Source organism: Engraulis encrasicolus, chromosome 11, assembly GCF_034702125.1.
Source record: "Engraulis encrasicolus isolate BLACKSEA-1 chromosome 11, IST_EnEncr_1.0, whole genome shotgun sequence".
NCBI lineage: Eukaryota > Metazoa > Chordata > Actinopteri > Clupeiformes > Engraulidae > Engraulis > Engraulis encrasicolus.
In genome coordinates this window covers 54,878,930-54,898,135 of record NC_085867.1, presented here as the reverse complement: position 1 = coordinate 54,898,135, position 19,206 = coordinate 54,878,930, and the positions used below count along the sequence as shown (strand labels likewise).

Sequence of the window (19,206 nt, the reverse complement as noted above, 5' to 3'; positions counted from 1 at the left end):
ATAGTGAAAAAAAATCCTGAGCCTGAACTTTTTCCCCTGCTCTAACGACGACGACAAGATACTGCATAGTGACGTAACGTAGGCCTATTTTGACACATTATTCAAACATTTAATAGCCTGTGTATGACCATTATTCAAGCCTGATAGTAGAAGACAACCCTGAACCTGTAACACTCTGAGATAAGAATAACCTAATGGCTAATTATTATCAATGTTTTTATTTTTTGAAACTCTGTCAAGCCTGAAATCAGGCATGGAGCCTGAATACTATCAGCCCTGCACTAGTAATTGCCACTGAATCCTAATCCACTGAATTATGTCATGGCGCCGCACCGGTGGCAGCCTGTTGCAGCAGCTATACTATATAAGGGACCAGCTGAGTCCTACCTGGTCCCATGTGATTCAATTGAACAGTGTTGTGCAAAAGCATTTAGCCGCTTACTGATTCCTTGCACCTTTGTCACACATAACCTTTTCAGGTCATCATACATATTCAAATGGCAAACAAGGATAACCCAAGTAAAATAAGCGAGAATAAATAAGCCATCCAAACAATATAGCCTATGGTCTGCACTATCAGAGTCCATTACCACCCCTGAAATGTTGCTTATGATTTTGTTTATGCAGCCCTGACATGCATGATGAGAATTTACAAGTGTAGATAATATGGACCCAGCAAAGAGGAGGACACCTCAGGTTGTCAACAAGAAAACGGCACATTTGATGCAATGTTGATTAAATGCAACAGCCCATAATAAATATAATAAATATTCAAGTTGCTAAAAACTTTCTTTGTAGTCTTAAGAGGGGCTTAACATTCAAAACGAACTATTTGGGGATAATTTAATATATATATATATATATATATACACACATAACACACACACACATATATTATACACACATATACACACACATTAGGGTGCATCAGTTGCCCCCTATGAAAAGATATCGCCTTGGCCCTATAGTAAAAATGTTCTACACCCAGTAAAAACACACTGTGTAAAATATTTTGAAATTTGGATGAAGTCTACCGGGGCCACCAGCCCCATGAAAATAGAAAATAATGGTGATAGTCAGAATCTTGGAATAGAAATGGACATTTTGCTGCATAAAGCTACCCAATAAAAACATATTGTCTCAGCTCTGTGATAAAAGTGTTCTATGCACAGTAAAATCACTCTGTGTAAAATATCTGATGCACCCTAACACACATGCAGGGCTGAGAGTGGGGATGTGTCTTACTGGCAACAAAGCTCTGGGTAATCCTCCTTGTACCTCAGTCCAGTCCGGAGTGTTGTCATCATCTTAACTCTCACAGAACTAATGTGTTTGGATCCCATCAGTTTCATGAGAGCAATTAGACTGCTTAAGGTCTGGTGGGGGAAAAGACTTCTTAAATTAAAAGAAGATCCCATTTTATAGGTTTAGAAAGCATGTTCTCAAAATATTGGAATGGCAATAATTCACACATAGATGAAAGGTCATCTGAACAGTCCATTTCCAGTCATAAAATGCAAAAGTAAAAAAAAAAAAACATTTAAATCAACGAAACTGTTCATATATACCTACAGTTCACAATGAATCTAAGGATGGAAGAGTAAAAATAGGGTTTGCCGCATGGACCCGCTGCAAAGCCCTTCATACCATTTTCTTTCTGTCTTTTTCTCCTGTACTGGAACTCATCAGCTGCATGTTGAAGAAAGCCAAGATCCCCAACAATTTGGGCTGCAGATAATCACCCTATGTTGCATGGGGGAAAAAACAAACTCATGTCAATAAAGGTCTCAGTACGGTTCACTTCCGAGGGGTCTGGGTACACTTTGTAGCGTTCACATATATGCACAGAAAATGTTGAGTCACTTAAATTGCTGAAAGGGACTGGGGTGTGCTTCTCGACAACATTGTTGCAATACAATTTCCCATTGGAAACCTAGCAAGTTGCTGACCGGTTAGCAACGATACTTTTGAGAAATGGGGTCCAGGTATGAAAACACCCTATTATGCCTGAGGGGACTGAAACAAAGACTAACCATGTGCTCTGTAGTGGTGATCTCGCGTTGGTTCTGAGTAGGATCATGCATCGATGCAAAAGACGACAAGATGACAATGCCGTTGAAAACCTGCTGGTAGTGTTCGCCCAGACGGAGAAGCAGTTCATTGTGAAGCCCCTGGAAGTCTTGTCGCAGAAGACTACCCAACTCCAGTTCTGTCTCAGTCTTGAAAATGAAATAGATAGATGGACAGACATTACAATCCTGTATGGAAAATGAGCTGATTTCCTAACGCAGGTCTTTCCTAGTAAACTAGAGTGAGGGAGAGAGAAAAAATACCTACGTTGTCACTCTGTAGTAAAACCATGAGCCTTTCAAATAGGAATGAAATTTAGAAATGTAAGCGTAAAGATGGCGCTTCTGTAAAATCATGTTTTTCTTATGCTGCTCATAAGAGAAACAGCAGGTTCTGTCAGGTGGCCCTGTTTTAGCGATCTAGCTCTAAAACTAGATCACCAAACACAACGTGATTTAGGCCTACTAAACATATGACTTATGATGCATCACAATACAACATAGATTTTTGCGGTTGCCTACATTGCGAGATCATTCCAATGCCAAGTGAGAGCATTGTTCTTGCGGCAATTGTACAAATAGATCGCCAAACAGAACGTATTTTACTGAACAAAGTAAACAATTGCTTTATTGAAAAAAAATGTAAGGGAGAAGATAAAATAGCTTAATGCCATTATTATAAAAGATGCAGGGGTCCTTCTGTAGTCCAGTAGCCATATCTAAGCTACTCTTCTCCAGGCTAGGCAACTCTAGTCCTCTCCTGCTCTTTCAGCCTACTTCCTAGGCACCACTGGTGGACGGCAGCTGAATTAGAAAAAATGTCCCGTATGCAACTTTGCACTGAGCCAAGATTTTCTAGCATGTGACGGGGGCATGGCACCATTTTGGGTCATGGGGCGGTGCGAGCCATTAGCGCACATCAAGTACACAGAGACTACGTATTAAGAATCGAATTGTTACTTCCCGAATCGTAATCGAATCGAATTCCAACGGCAGTGCCAATGCACACCACTACGGACAAATGCCGAGTATGATTCTGCGTTATGTCCCCCACATTTGGACTTGTGTGCCCATGGAACCCTGGTTAAAGTCCAGCCAGGGTCATTTCCAAACCCTGCCCCATCTCTCTCTCCCACTCATCTCTTCACTGTCAAATAAAGGCATAAAAAAGACCCAATATATATTTCTGTATCTTCAAGCAACTTCTGTGTGTTCCAAGATACAGCCGTAGAAAAAATGAGGAGAACACTTCAAAATGTTCAGTTTTTCTGATTTCACTATGTGTTTTGAGTAAAACAAACATTGTAGTTTCATTCTCTACACTATCGACAACATTTCCTCCACATTTCAAATGAAAATATCATTTAGAGCATTTATTTGCAGAGAATCACAAATGGTCAAAATAACACAAGTAACTTCATGTCCATTTCATCACCTGAAGGTAGTGAAAAGATCTTTCCAGCTCCTCCTTCGTACAGGAGCACACAAGGTGTGAAAAGATGTACTTGAAATTGCTGATGAGGATTTCTTTTCGATTGCTGTTGAGTTGTTTGGCAATTGCCCGTATAAGAGCGGATGCTGTGGGGCTGGCCTTGGCTGCTAAATACGGAAGAAGAACTTGCAGAGTGCCCTAAAACAAACACAAAGCACAGAAATAAAATTCAAGAGACAAGGGAAAATGGCAGAGGTAAAATAAAGTAATTTTTCGAGCCTTGTTAGGCAAAACACTAAAAAGTAGGGCTGTAACAATACGCTCAACTCGCAATGCAGTTCATAGGACGATTTTTGCCCTATGATAATTCACCTCTATAATTCGGATTTGAACAACTTTTTTCTTTCAAAATTAAAACCTGTTTTTGCCACATTCTCAAGAATCAGTGAGTTGTTTTCTGGACTGAAGAGTAACAGAAGGTTGAAAGGGTGCATCACGATACTGGCTTCTTGCACTATTATACAGAATTGTGACTGTGTATCACGATTTCTCGATTCGATACAATATCATTACAGCCCTACTAAAAAGGAAAAACGGCAAAGACATACATTGAGGAAGTGTTTCAGATGAGGAAAATCAAAAACTTGTGCCACGTGAAAGAGGACATCCAAGGCGGCTTCCCTCTGCTGTGCCGCCTCTTTACGAAGAGCCTCACTGCTCTGGTCTGGGGTTGAACGTAACGCTGTAAGATGCCGCGAGTGAATGGATTCCACCAGGAACTGCAGGATATAAAGACAAATAAATCAATCGGGAGCACTGGTGCCAATAAATCATTCAGTGCCCCTTGCAGGTCTAGCACTGCCCTTGCACAGGTGAGGCAAAATTGGGGGTTAGTCATTTTGCAACAAAGCTCTTGTCTCATCACTTACTTGACAAATTGGATTCCGATACTGGTTGAAAAACAACTTCAGTTCCAAACCCTTTGACATGGCCAGGGTTTGGATCTCTGTGTAAGCCAGCATTGACACTTGAATTGTCTTAGAGAGCAAGAAATTCAAGAGGTGCAGAAGCGCAAAAGAGACAAGGGACCCCTCTGCAGCCCTGTACAGGAAGAAAGAGGAAAAAACTAATAATTAATAAGATATTGGGAAAAGACTAATATCCTTAATCCATTTAAGCCTAAGGCACCTGTGAAAGACGTCTGCTAAATGTCCATGCCCTTTCTGGGAAAAGGTTCCCTCAGCCTATAAATCCTAAATATCCCAGCCACTGAAGCAAAACCATGGAATACATTGCATTTAAAAGCTAAGACCCTCATCTTGCAAACATCCACCCAAAGCCTAATTCACAGGATATCCAAACCACCCTGCCAACAATGACAGAGTGTGTCATTTCTGAGCTAGCCACCTGGCATACATTCATCTGAAGCTTTACTTTATTTTTTTCCAAATGTTTCAAGTATTTATGCACATGCATGTACAAACGTATGTATGCATGTATGTATGTATGCATGCATGTATTTATTTATCAAACTGATAAGTCATATTGAGCTGCATGTCTTGTATGATTTGTGCTACTCAAAAAAAAAGAGTTTTTATTAGCTTTGTACAGTAAACTTCCAAAGCGAATTTCCTTGACGCCATTAAAAGAACTGGTCAACCCACGGATAACAGATAACCCATGGAAGCACGCACTAAATAATTACAAAGAAGGAATTAAATTAACATTTTGGACAAAAATAATTTCACATATCTGTGGCAGTGGTCAGGGCAAATAAGCTGTCAAGACTTCAGTACAATTAGTGTCAGCAGTTTTCATTGACTAAATCTAGTAGTGATGAATTACAGAAGCATGAAGTAAATGATAGAAGTCCGCAACACTGTTAATGCTCCCAGTGATTTATTTGCACGACGTTTCAGACCTTTTGGACCTTTCAAGTTGCACTTGAAAAAGGACGAAGGTCCGAAACGTCGTGCAAATAAATCACTGGGAGCATTAACAGTGTTGCGGACTTCTATCATTTACTTCAGTTTTCAACTTTATTTTGTCCAGCACCTGCACCACTGATGTGCACCCATTCTCTACCTTCTTGAATTACAGAAGCATGTCAGACTTAACTCATTTTAGCCTGGAGACACATTTACGCTGCATACAGGCTCTTGTTTTTTTTTTTTTTTTTAATTTGGGTATGTTAGCGTTTAATGAACACATTCTAATGCAAAACGAGGACCCTAGCTTTTAAATGCAACTTATTTCACGTTTGTATGTGCTTCGGAGGCTGAGATATTTAGGATTTAATAGGCAGAGGGCACCCTTTCCCAAAAAGGACTTAGGACAAAATCGTGTAAAGTGATACGGTCCCATTTTTGGAAATAAGCTTATTTTACACCTCCGCTGGAGTTAAATAATAGGGGTTTACCGTTCTCCTTTACCAGGGGAACTCAATTAAAAGTCCCAGAGGGCCAGTTTTTCAAAATTCCTCCCAACGAAGGGCCGGGCCGGATTAGATGCCCCTAATTGAGTATGGGGGTCCTATACTTTCAACAGTTCTCTGGGTATGTCAGTGCAAATTTCACATCCAAGCTAGCAGTTAACATTGAGTCCTATGAGACCAGTGAGCCACCAGCTGGTCTCATAGGACTCAATGTTAACTGCTAGCTTGGAGGTAAAATTTGCACTGCCATACTCACAGAATGGTCAAAAGTACAGAAGAAGGGGTAAAACCCTATTATTTAACTCAAGGGGAGGTGTAAAATAAGCTTATTTCCAAAAATGGAACAGTATCACTTTAAGTGCAGCTTGGTGCAAACGCTAGACTAAATGAAAATGAAAATCAATGAAACGTGGTTCAGAGATTCACTCTATGACAGAATATCCAGGTAAATATTATGAACAGAAATCACACAAACCTCCCAAGTTCTCCAGTAGCAAAAATGAGTGTGCTCTTCAGGGCGCTGTTTCTTCTTATTTTGGCATTGTTGTAGACCTCTTTCAATCGACTAGCAAGAACCTGTACCAAACAGACACAGTCACTGAGTCCACAATATGCTAATGTTAAAGCAATGTATTACAGTGTATGTCATATAACCACTGACGTACATACTTGGCTGGACCCCAAAATTCTATAGCACTCCGGTCAACGTTCTGAAGCATTTGCGAGATTACTTCCGCTGCGGATTTGCGAAAATGGTGCAAAAAAAAGAATTCTGTCCATCAAGCCAACTACCTATTCCAGTTGGTCATTTAAAAAAAATAACAGCCCTGAAAAATAAAGGCTCAGCACGAAAAAATGTGTTTGAAATGCATTCTAAAGGGGATACATTGTTTCAAGTCTCCTATACAGATGAATGGGAAATGGCACTCCACTTCCTTGTTCCACCGCAAAATATCCTATTGTCCCGTCCCAGGCAGCTGCTTCACTTCGAAATAGAATGTTATCCAGTATGTACGCCAATGGTCAGAACACACAACATGCAATATTTTAATAGATCTGGGCAACATACGTCCTTCAGGAAGTCACCACCATCCTGTAGTTCCAGCAGGTTCTTGAGGTTCATGCAGAAGGCCAAGCGCACCTCATGATCTGGGTCTTCTATGAAGTCCATTAAAGTAGTAACCAAGGATTTGGTTTCAGGTTCACTGTTGTTGAAGTCCACGTGTTTACACAGATGGGAAATGTTGCTGATAAAAGCTGGCAGGAAGTAAAGAGAAACACAGCATTGCACAACAAAGGTACACAGAATCTCTTTGGATGGGACTTCACATATTTCCCCAAAGTTGCTACTTGTTATTTGCTTTTCCCTTGCTCCCTTGTATGCCACTCACTCATGGACAAGTTTGCCTGTGGTTGCCAAGGTCCGTCACTTGTTTAACAATCACTGCAAAAGCGTCTGAAGGAAACAATTTGCATCTTCCAGAGAGAGAGAGAGATATTCATGGTCTGACTAAATGTCACAGCCAACAAATTTCAATTCTGTACTACTCCCAGAAAAATAATTTAGTAAAGTAAAGTGTCTAACATATCCAACATGGAAGTCAGAGTAAGGCTAATCCCTTGACCTCAGTGTTCCATTTCTACACAACAATGGCAGCTCATGAACGTGAGCGTTAAACACATGATTCTACGTGAATCATGTCACCAATTGACTTCTGTACTCCGGTTGTTACAACTCTGAATTCCATGGCTCTGGCTTCACCAAACATAAGATCATTCAAACCACGCCCACCCAATGCAAAGGAGGGTGCTCAAGTTTGGTCTCCTAAGGGGGTGTTGTTGTCCCCTCCTCTTTCTGTGGCATTTGGTGATGGCTTGCATAAGACGTGTGCTACCACCAGCTACAGTGTCAACAGAAAGCCACTCATTCTCAACCTTAAGTTTCTCCTAGGTCTCCTGACGGTTAAGACCTAACCAAAGGTCTACTAAATGGGCATTCACCTGACATCACATGAAACCAGGAAATGCACGAGCTTGAAGTATCTTACTCTACTAGAACATGTTTGGCTTCACCATCTGGGATTCACATGACCTTGGTGTCACTACATGTACAGTAGGTGAGACTTACACACCGAGATTAAGCCCTGATGAAGACCAAGGATGGGTGAAACATGTTGGCTTTTTTATTGATGATGTAGTCAAAAAGTTAAAGGCTTTTTAATGTCCCTTCCTCTGATTAATTTTTGTTCATGCATTTTTTAATTTATTTAGCCACTGGTTTTTATTTGATTCAGTTGTGTGAATGACTGAAATGCTACCATCAAATTCAAAGGTCATACTGCCAGATCTGTTGAGTATCGAACTGAACTCAAATAGTTTGAATTTTAAATTAGCCCTTTACTTATAGCAAATGGGTGTTTCAGGTCATCTCACCTTGTTTGACTGTGCTATCACCCTGAGGCTTGAGCAGAGTTAGGAGAGGCATGAGGATAGAAACACCCACAGTGGTGGCCCCACCAGGATGGCTGTCACCCAATGAAAAGCTGGAACAGAGATATTTGGAAGGAAGCAACGATTCCTCTTGAAGTTGGATTTTGGAGTTTTGAGACAAACAGCATAGGAGATGCCCTGAGATACTGGCAAACTGGGCCTTCACCAAGGGTGACCAGTCCTTCAACCTACTCCTGTAAACACAAAGCACATGTAAGAGGGACATGGTCGTTATTAATCAATGTATAGAGGCAAGCTGGAGAAATAGGTCAAGGCCTTACTGCTCTGCTTTGGGTTATAGGCCCCTTATCATTTGAAAAGTGTATTATTTTTAGTTATTTATTTCCAGAATTCATGCCGCCCATGCACAAATGTTACCTTTTTCACGAATACTTCCAACCACCATAAAATTCTAAGTAATCATACTGGGAAAATTGCACGTTTCATACATGAAAAGTTGGATCGTCTCCCTGTCCGCCATTTTGAATTTCACATTTGGCGATAGGCAGCACAGTTTCCATGAGCAGCATAGTTGCCATACCTACTCTGGCCGCCATCCTGCACCTTCAAAGCAATTATGCATGATATTACTTACAACAAAATGTCATCAATGAGGCGGGATGACTTAACACCAAGGTTGTGCAACAGCATGGGGAAGGCATGCACAGCTTCGGCTCTCTCCTCTTCATTACCACTGTCGAGTGCCCACCGGTATACAGCCAGTCGCCATTCTGGACATATGTTCTTAGGAAGTAGTGACATGAGGAACACACAGCGGGCTCGCATTTCACCAGCTGAAAGAGCAGTAACAAAATAACAATAACAAAAAAGGATTAGCACAATCAACACATACAGAAAAAAATGTATACATTTTAAAGTGATGCTGCTAAATTGTAAAATTAGCATAGTTAAAGTTGTGCACGATTCAATAACAGTGAAACACCTTAACTCTACAAGACTTCAAAAATAAACCAGGGGTTATGCTAATAACATGGTTAAGTGACAAACTACAGGAAGTGGTAAACCTATAGGTATAGTTCAGAAAATGGGCAGTCCAGGCTCTTCTATTAGATCATTTACCTCTATACCTAAAGGTTAGCTTAACCTGGTTTACCACTGAACCATATTGTTAATATAGACAGGTCATCAGCTGGGAAAATTAGGTCTTTTGTCCTACCGCACTTTTCTCTGTGGATTACTGACCAGAAGCCCTATTGGAAGAAATTTAAACATGGGGCCACGTCAATTTTTGCTCAGAATTCAATATGGCCGCCATTTTCCAAAATGACTTGTTTTCATGCATTATTACATTGTACTATAAGGTGATATTCATGAACGATGAACTATTTTCAGCACTATTCTGTCCTAATTCCTTACATACATGATTACAAAGGTTGACTAAACTAACAGAAATTAAAATAAAGTTGGCCACCTTGCAAAATCCAAAGGAAAGTGCTGAAAATAATGATTGAAATGCACATACAGAGTCTATGGCTGCGAAAATTAGGCCTATTGTCCTGTCAGGGTTTTCACAGTGGATTACAAACCAGAAGGCCTATTGAAAAAGATTCACCAGCTGGTTGCCATCTCAAATGTGCTCCAAAATTCAAAATGTTCTCTATTTTTCAGAATGGCAGACTTTCTCAATGGAGACTTTTCTCAATACTATAAGACCATAATTATCAATAAAGATAACCTATTTTCAGTGAAATCTCCTATCTACAGACGTGAGTACAAAGGTTGGCAACAGAAAGAGACAATATCCTAAGGATTGTTGTCAGAAAATGATTGAATCACACATACACAGTTGACTGCTGAAAGCTGAAAAGGCTATTGATCTACCCAACTTTTCACATTAGATTTCTGACCAAAAGTTTTTCAGGCCTACATTTTTTTTGCATAAAGCATGGGTGAGTGTGCGTGCGTGTGTGCGCGTGCGTATCCCCCGCTCATCTTTCCCCTGCTCTACAGTGTCTTTCCCACACACACTATTCTGCCTCCTCCACCCCCTCACTCATCCACCCCCCCCACACACACTATTCTGCCCCCCCACCCCCTCACTCATCCTTCCCGTGCTACTCTGCCCCTCACCCCTCACTCACCCCCGACTATTCTGCCCCCCACGCTCAACCCCCCTGACTCATTCTTCCTACACCCCCCCACAAAATACTCGTCCACCCCCCACTCAATGTGAAAATTTGGCAGGTCAACCCCCCCCCCCCCCACTCAACTTACCCCCCCCCCCCCCCCCCCCACACACACACACACACATTATTCTGCCTCCCCGAACCCCCCACATCCCCCCCCACACACTATTCTGATTCTGCCCCCCCACCTCCTAATTCAACCCCGACTCATTCCCCCCCACCCCACTCTGCCCCCCTACCCCCACTCATCCCCTCATATCATCCCCCCGCTTCTCCACATCATTCGGTCCTCCCTACCCCCCCACCTTAGCACCCCCCCCAACCCCAACACACACACACACGGTCTACTGTGTCTATGTCAGGGTATCTAAAGAAGCACACTCGCCACACACACTTCAGAAAAGCTCACTCAGGCACACGTACACACACATACAAACGCACGCGCGCACACACACACACACACACACACACACACACACACACACACAAGCGCACACACACAAGCGCACACACACAAGCGCACACACACACACACACACACACACACACACACACACACACACACACAATATGCCTTTTTTTTCAGCAGTCCACTGTGTTTGTGAAATTCAATCATTTGACAACATTCCTTTGGATATTTCAAAGTGGCAAGATACAGGGGGTGGACAAAATAACTGAGACACCTTTCATTTTAGTGTTGGAAGTTTAATGGCTCAAGTGGACCAGCCTGTTGGCCAATCTTCATTAATGGTACATTGCACCAGTAAAGTGAAGTGTGAAGGTTCAATTAGCAGGGTAAGAGCACAGTTTTGCTCAAAATTTTGCAATGCACACAACATTATGGGTGACATGTCAGAGTTCAAAAAGGAGAAATTCTGTGTAGCTGTTGCATCTTTGACCGAGACAGCAAGTGATGTATTGTGATGTATCAAGAGCCACAGTATCCAAGGTGATGTCTGCATACCACCAATAAGGATGAACCACATCCAACAGGATTAACTGTGGACGCAAGAGGAACTAAATGACACTAAAATGACAGGTGTCTCAGTTATTTTGTCCACCCCCTGTATATATATTCATGCCTTTTTCTAGACAAACTTTATACTCACGTCTGTAAGGAGATAGGACAATTTAACTGAGAAATAGGTCATCTTTATTGGTAATTATGGCCATACAGTATTGAGAAAAATGTGTGAAAGTCTGCCATTCTGAAAAACAGAGAACATTTTGAATTTTGTAGCACATAGATGGCCCCAAGTTTTCATCTTTTTCAATAGGCCTTCTGGTCTGTAATCCACTGTGAAAACCCTGACGATAGGCCTAATTTTCCCAGCCATAGACTCTGTATGTGCATTTCAATCATTATTTTCAGCACTTTCCTTTGGATTTTGCAAGGTGGCCAACTTTATTTTCATTTCTGTTAGTTTAGTCAACCTTTGTAATCATGTATGTAAGGAATTAGGACAGAATAGTGCTGAAAATAGTTCATCGTTCATGAATATCACCTTATAGTACAATGTAATAATGCATGAAAACAAGTCATTTTGGAAAATGGCGGCCATATTGAATTCTGAGCAAAAATTGACGTGGCCCCATGTTTAAATTTCTTCCAATAGGGCTTCTGGTCAGTAATCCACAGAGAAAAGTGCGGTAGGACGAAAGGCCTAATTTTCCCAGCTGATGACCTGTCTAATATACTCCCACACCCCTCACCCCACCCCTCTCAAAATTGAAGTTTCCTTAAATAACTGGAAAGTCACTCACTGTAGAATGGGCCCACGTTCTGGGAGAGAGTTATAATATTGGCTGGGAAATCAGCAGCCTGATAGGCAGAGAGAGTATTGTGTTTCTGGATCCAAGGAATAGACAACAAGGCACAACACAGCCGATGGACATTGGCTCCTTCCCTGTTGTGGACTTGGCATGACAAGAAAAGAAAGAAACAAATAGGTCAAATAGAACTTTTTAAATGTGGGTGTTGACATACACAAAGGCTGCGGTCGAAATGGAAAGCAGCGGTTCGATTAGTCCCTCCCTAAATAAATACTTGTCCGATCAGATATGACTCCTGTCGTGAAGGCATCTTCTAAAGTGCTGGTTTCCAACGACACTAACAACAACACGTTCTTCACGCCTAGCGCTTAGCTTATGCAAGCTAGTTGACTTGTGTAAGACCAACAGATGACTAAATCGTAAAATAGGCTCAAAATACCATAGATATAGCAATCATATTTAGATACACAATGTTAATTCCTTGCTTCAATTTTAATACCAATTTCAATTAAGTGTCTAGACGAAAAGCCGTTTAAAGGTAGTAGATCGGGTGGCAGCCATGTTTGTTTTCAGGCTCACTGTTGAGAGGGAGGTGGCGCACACCATTTTGGGTAGTAGGCAGCAGTAAGTCACCATCCGTTGTTGCCCTCAAATTTCCCCATTTCATTTTTCAGAATAGGGGGGCTAAGTATATGTGATATGATGTGATATGATCACTCTTCTTTGCTTTGTTCGTATACAACATGGGCATGACTGAATAGCTGTGAGCACACAATTCTTAGTAAGACAAGGGCCACAATTTAGAGTAACAGACACATGCTCTATTTATGCTTTTGCAAAATAGTCGAAAGCTTTCTTGACGGCCCTGAAAAAGATATTTTCGGAAATCTCCCAGGCTACACAGAGATGGAATTGCCCATACAGAATTGCACAGCACTAACACACGTGCGCGCACGCACGCACACGCACACGCACACGCACACACACACACACAAATCCCTTACTGATAATGAACAGCACGGCATCCACACTTCTGATAATACAGTCCATCCATGAGATGAGGTCTTCTTCTGCTTGACATTTAAGCAACAGCTTGTAACAGGCGTCCAAGACTTGTTCAAGTGTTTTCTCACACAACCACACTAGCTTATTGGCCAGATCAAAATCTGAATTGTTTATTTGCTCCTCAGAACACTTTGCAGCTTTCCTGAAAACATTCAGAAAAAAAGAAATTAGAACGTACTGCCGTGCCGAATATTAATTTTGTTTTGCTTGTTTACCACCACACACACTTAACACCATCTAAAGCAAATGTGTTTATCTTGGTCTCATCAGACCAGCCGACATGGTTCCAGTGATCCATATCCTTGGTCTGTTCATCTCTCTTGACCAAGATAAACAGATAAACAAATTTGCTTTAGATGGCGTCAAGCATGTGTGGTGGTAAACAAGTGAGTTTTACACAAAAAGTGCCTCATCTGACTAGTCAAGCATGGTTGTGGGACTGATATGGTTTGGCGATGTATGGATGCCATCAACATTGGAAATCTGAATTACACCTAAAGAAGCAAGCATGTCAACATGCACTGTGACTACAGAAGCTGATCAAGATACTCTCCATAGGATTTCATTCAAAACTCACACCCATCTATTTTAGCCAGGTGCAGACTCAAAATGTACAATTTCAATGTACTGAAAGGTTGAAACACACACCGATGACCTCCCTTTTAATCCCTTTTCATTTCGAAATGAAAAAATGAATGTAGTTGCTGCTAAAGGTGGTTCTACAAAGTATTAAGAAAAGGCTGTGAATACTTCTGTAAATATGATTTCTTTGTTTTTTATTTTTATAAATTTTCAAAACCGTCAAGACAACTTGTCTTTCACATGGTCGTAATGGAATAATTTGTGTAGGATTTTGACAACAGAGATTCATTTGTAGCATTTGGAATAAAGCTGTAAGATAATAAAATGTGATAAAAGTGAAGCGCTGTGAATACTTTCCGGATTGACTGTATATTGACTCTGAAGAAGACGTGAGAACGTTGAAGCGTTAATCTTGGCGCTTGCCCAATAAAACAAGATTAATTTAGTTTTAACCACAGATCTCTTAACGCTTAAATACAGTACCTGTATGTTCCTAAGAAACTGATCTTTGAACAGAGTCCAGCAAGACGAAGAATAACAGCGATCCCCTCAAGACGGCAAAGGGTGTAGGAATTTGGGCAGTCGTTCAGTTCAGCTGTCAAAGTGTTCAGCTTCTCCTCCACAGCTGCCCAAATCAGGCTTATTTTAGACATCTCAATCAAGCTAAAAAGAACACAATGAAAATGAGTTACATGACTTACAAAGACACGCAGACAGCACAACATAGTGAAAGTGAAGTGAAAGCCCAATTGGGAAACTCCAATTCCCATTGTCATTCTGACACAGCACACAAGTGAACACTGCACACAACGAAAATGCATTTATGCCTCACCCATGCAAGGGGGCAGCCCTCAATGGGGCCCAAGGGAGCAGTGCGGCGGGACGGTACCATGCTCAGGGTACCTCAGAGGAGGATGGGGAGAGCACTGGTTATTTACTCCCCCCACCTTCCCAACCAGCCCTATGAAATTACTTACCGTTAACAGAGATGGTTGCTACTTGTTAGAAACCATATCTGCCGGTAATTGCTAAGAGTTTAGTTACTTGTAATTTTACCAATCAACTACTATGATGACTATGATGGTTAGTCTCTTTCATATATTTGTTGTTACAGCATAACATTTGACTGTAACATGCACTTACCAACATTTCACTGCTTCAGTTGTAAGCGGTTTGTATCGTTATTACCTAGAAACTAAAGCATAATTGCACTGGAAACTGTATGGCTACTTTGTTGCTAGTACGGTACTTGTTATTAACAGTTTATTACCAAGAAATTACACTGAACTTACCCTGGTTGTGGTTTGGTCCCATATTTGAATGTTGAAGGCAAACAACTTCTCTTCATCTCATTGATGCAAGCACTGGATTCAGCAACGTCTGTCAAAGTTCCACTCTGTAAAAATATTCTCGTTTCTGCTTCCAGAGCAGCCCACAGGCAACCTTCCACAGTCTGTAGAAACAAATACAGCGGCGCAATAATGAATTGATTATGAAGCACTAAACAGTAGCACAATAAAGCAAACTTTAAAAGGTGCACTCTGTAGGATGGTGGACACCAGAGTAGGTATTACAACTGTGCTGCTCATTGAAACCGTGTTGCCTACTGCCAAATTTTATCTTTTCATGAATATTTACTAAATAATAAACTAATATCTACTAGTATGACCAAAGACAGGTCTATGCAGTTGTGTGTTAATATCAAAGAGCATTTTAATCTAGAAATCCTTGACAATAACAAAATGTCTCATTTAAGTCTAAAAATGTCTAAAAGGCCTAGGAGCTCTAATGATGCGTTCAGGCCGACTGAGAGCCGTACCGGTGCCAGTTCCCGCACCTAACCTTGAACGGGCTGGCATGTTCCCGTCACAATGTGTTCGGGAACCAGAACGTTTTTTTTTTCTACGTGAACCATGACGACAACGTGGCGTCAGTGTAAGTTCATTCAAGTAGCACACAGTAACGTGTGGAAAAATTCAGAGCCCGCTATGAACGCAGCTGATTCGCAGGTAAGCACTTACGTTCCGAATGCAACTGGTACGGACACTGTTCTGGTCGGCCTGAAAACGAGAAGGGTTATTGATATGGTACTAGATTCAACTTACCTCCATCTGTGATTGAGTGCCAATGGTCTTGATCATGGCCTTGCAGATGACATTCACTCTGTCCTTGCGCAGTGTCTCATCAGACTCAAAGCCCATTGGCACAGACTTGAGCAGAAACTTGAAGATGTGGCCAAGAAATGTCATTCCTTGTGATGCCACGAGATGTTGCAGTTCCTCACATGCTGCCAAATGGTGAAGCATTTCAAACAACATGTTCAGGTGGACCCGCTCAAACTTGAGGTGGGCTCCCTCCTCGAAGGTAAAAAGGGTTTGGCAGAGTCTGTTCAACTCCAGCAAAAACCTTGGGTTGGGCTGTTGAAGTGCCAGAAGACCATCCACCACGTGTAGGAAGGCCGCGAAAAAATCCTGAGAGTGTCTTCCCGGGAATCTTCCTAAAGCCACCAAGTCGGTCATCAGTGTCAGAGTAACAGCCTTCACGTTAGAGCTCCCACAGCCAAGAAAGACACAAGCACTTTCCCAGATGATTCCTACTTCCCTGGGGAAGTCAATCCCATGCATTATGTCGGTCACCAAACTAATGACAGCCATTTCAAACATTTCCAAGGCACCTGGAAACAGCTGGAGAGAGCTGGGTGTGAGGTAGGCAGTTTTAGACGAACCAACGACCAAGAACTGATTCATCACCACAGGCCACTCTATTGAGCTCTGGCTCGATTGATGATCAGCCTTCACGGCAGAGACGGACGCCAGATCTTGCAAGAGATTTACGAGGCATCTGGCCAACACACCGAATATCACTGACCCTTTGGCTCTAAACATGTGTAGCAAAGAGCAGATGACAGCATTGGTCTTTTCGTGCAGAGGATGACACGCTGGAGACGCAATAATTTGCAGGAGGCAGCCAATGATCCACTTGCTGAAGTCTGTGGGCAAGGGAGGGGGAGAAAGAAGTTGACATCTTTACATTTATTGGGGGGGGAAAGTGCCATTGTCTGCACATTTCAATTTTTACTTTAAAAACACAGAGTTGAGTACTGGCAGTAGCACTTAAACTACAAAATACGCATTGACTGTGATTTTGTGACATTGATAGTGCATTTGATGAAGGCATTGCCAACCCCTGGTGAAGATTGTTTTCCAGGATATTTTTAAAATGCATATCATATGGAATAATACAAATAATCAAAATCAACCATGCATATTTCCATGGATTCCAAGGATTATGAAATTGGTGGAATTAAATAGTTACGCCTCAATGGAAACTGAAAGCAGCCATTGAAACCAAATGCACCAAAATAAGAGAATTGTGTGAGTGATTCACGTTGTCAGAGGTCCCTGAGCCAGAATGGATATAGCTACTTTGAGGACAGGATTTATGTTATGATTGTTAACGTTAAGTCTTATTGCAATTTGAAAATGACATAAAACACCAATTTTACAATGACTTGAAGCAGGTACGCCCATACATTTACGACACCCCATTGCATTTTACCGTCATGGGAGAACCAAAACATGATGACAAGTGACAACAATGATGAAAACACCACGGCAGGCAGTTAAAGGCAGGCAGTTACAATACATGACAACAACATCCCTAATAGTCGCACAGACCACGACGGTGATGTTGTAGTCTGATTGTAGCTCTGGACTGTGAAGGTGCACAACTTTTGCTCTGCTGACAACCGCCCAAGACCGACGATATTAGAGCCTACCTGTGCTTCCTTCATCGAAGTCTCTGTGTTCTTTCGCTGGTCTCAAAAACAGTATGGGTGACGATTTTATCAAGTGCTGAACAAAATCAAGAAGCATCACGCAAGCTGGCTGAGGACTTGTAGTAGTGCATAATTCCAAGGCAACTGGAGGGGGGAAACATTGTTGAAATAATTACTTTACTGTGCATAGCCTACAGACCCGCCAATTTCGTCAATATTGATAATACAGTAGCCTAGTGCGAGAGACACTCACCAACATCCACATCCCTCAGTATCTTCTCGATAATCTGACAGAGTATTTTTCGCGGTCTCTGTACAATTTCCTCGTACAGCGTAGAACGGGAACTGTAATGTCCAAATAAATATCAGAAATACTAGCATTTCCAAAGTCAATTCTGCCTGTATTTACCAACACCCCATGCCATGTGAGGCTATCATTGCAACATAATGAAGTGGTGAACCGAATCATTCATCTTACCTTTTCAATTCCCGCAAGGCGGGAATCATGGCAGACAATACCAAGCTTTCTTCCATTTCGGTGGAATGTCTTGCATTTACTTGCGTCGACTGTCATTTGAGTGAAAAATAAGTCCACCCCACCGAGCAACAGCAAAACTAGAACTATACGAGGTGGACATGCATGCAATCAATTAAAAGTTTCCCCCTTCTTCCTAGTACGGCAACTGCTAAGGGTCAATCGTTCTGTCGGATGAACAACGAAACGCGAAACTGTAATAGGGTTTTCCAAACTGGGGGCGTGCAGCCCGAAACTGGACGAATATAAAAAAGAAAGAAAGAAAGAAAGAAAGAAAGAAAGAAAGAAAGAAAGAAAGAAAGAAAGAAAGAAACAAAGAAACAAAGAAATAAATGAAGAAAAGAGCATTTGAGCTTTGTCCTCCCAATCTCGGGTTGTGGCCAGAAAGCCCCACGTGTAGCCTAATTTAGGCCTAGGCTAGGGGAGACCGGGGTAAGATAGCCACTTTTTACATTTTTCGTCACAGCCAAGCGATGAAGGCGTATTTGGTTAAAGTTTTCACATCATACCAAATTTCAAAGTGTCCTTTTGTTACAGCAAAAACTAATCAATAAACTGTCATGGTTAAAATTATACTGCCTTTTAAAAATATTTTTTCAGGTGGCTCAACTTACCCCGTATACGGGGTAAGATGAGCCACTGCTTGCGGTAAAAATCTCAGCAAAACAAGTTTTATTTATTATAACAAATGTAACTAATGAATCTGTGAAATAAAACAACTAAAGCAACAGAACTATGCTAAAAAATAGCCTACATATTGTGGGCCCTTACAGCTTTGTTTGAATACAGTGGCAAACAATGTAGAATGAGTGTAATGCAATGTAGAAAAAAAGTAGATAGGCCTATTGTTTAAGTTGGCTGAAACATGCATAAAGTCATTCATTTCAATTTACCTGGGTAT

The 19,206-nt window shown here is 41.5% G+C and overlaps 1 protein-coding gene across 1 annotated transcript in view; it reads right to left on the bottom strand.

Annotated features, from left to right (window-relative positions):
• atr (ATR serine/threonine kinase) overlaps positions 1–18,400 on the bottom strand; it is a 51,545-nt gene extending 33,145 nt beyond the window's left edge. Inside the window, exons 1-18 of the mRNA XM_063211023.1 lie at positions 18,249–18,400; positions 18,024–18,115; positions 17,771–17,914; positions 16,098–16,981; positions 15,285–15,445; positions 14,476–14,655; positions 13,350–13,552; positions 12,337–12,489; positions 9,021–9,219; positions 8,369–8,619; positions 7,005–7,192; positions 6,411–6,511; positions 4,431–4,602; positions 4,110–4,280; positions 3,505–3,699; positions 2,034–2,219; positions 1,648–1,743; positions 1,246–1,376 (exon numbers count right to left, since the gene is read on the bottom strand). Of these exons, the coding sequence (XP_063067093.1) occupies positions 1,246–1,376; positions 1,648–1,743; positions 2,034–2,219; positions 3,505–3,699; positions 4,110–4,280; positions 4,431–4,602; positions 6,411–6,511; positions 7,005–7,192; positions 8,369–8,619; positions 9,021–9,219; positions 12,337–12,489; positions 13,350–13,552; positions 14,476–14,655; positions 15,285–15,445; positions 16,098–16,981; positions 17,771–17,914; positions 18,024–18,115; positions 18,249–18,304 (3,563 nt within the window). The 5' untranslated portion in view covers positions 18,305–18,400. The remainder of the gene's footprint in view (positions 1–1,245; positions 1,377–1,647; positions 1,744–2,033; positions 2,220–3,504; positions 3,700–4,109; positions 4,281–4,430; positions 4,603–6,410; positions 6,512–7,004; positions 7,193–8,368; positions 8,620–9,020; positions 9,220–12,336; positions 12,490–13,349; positions 13,553–14,475; positions 14,656–15,284; positions 15,446–16,097; positions 16,982–17,770; positions 17,915–18,023; positions 18,116–18,248) is intronic.
• Positions 18,401–19,206: the final 806 nt, after the last annotated feature.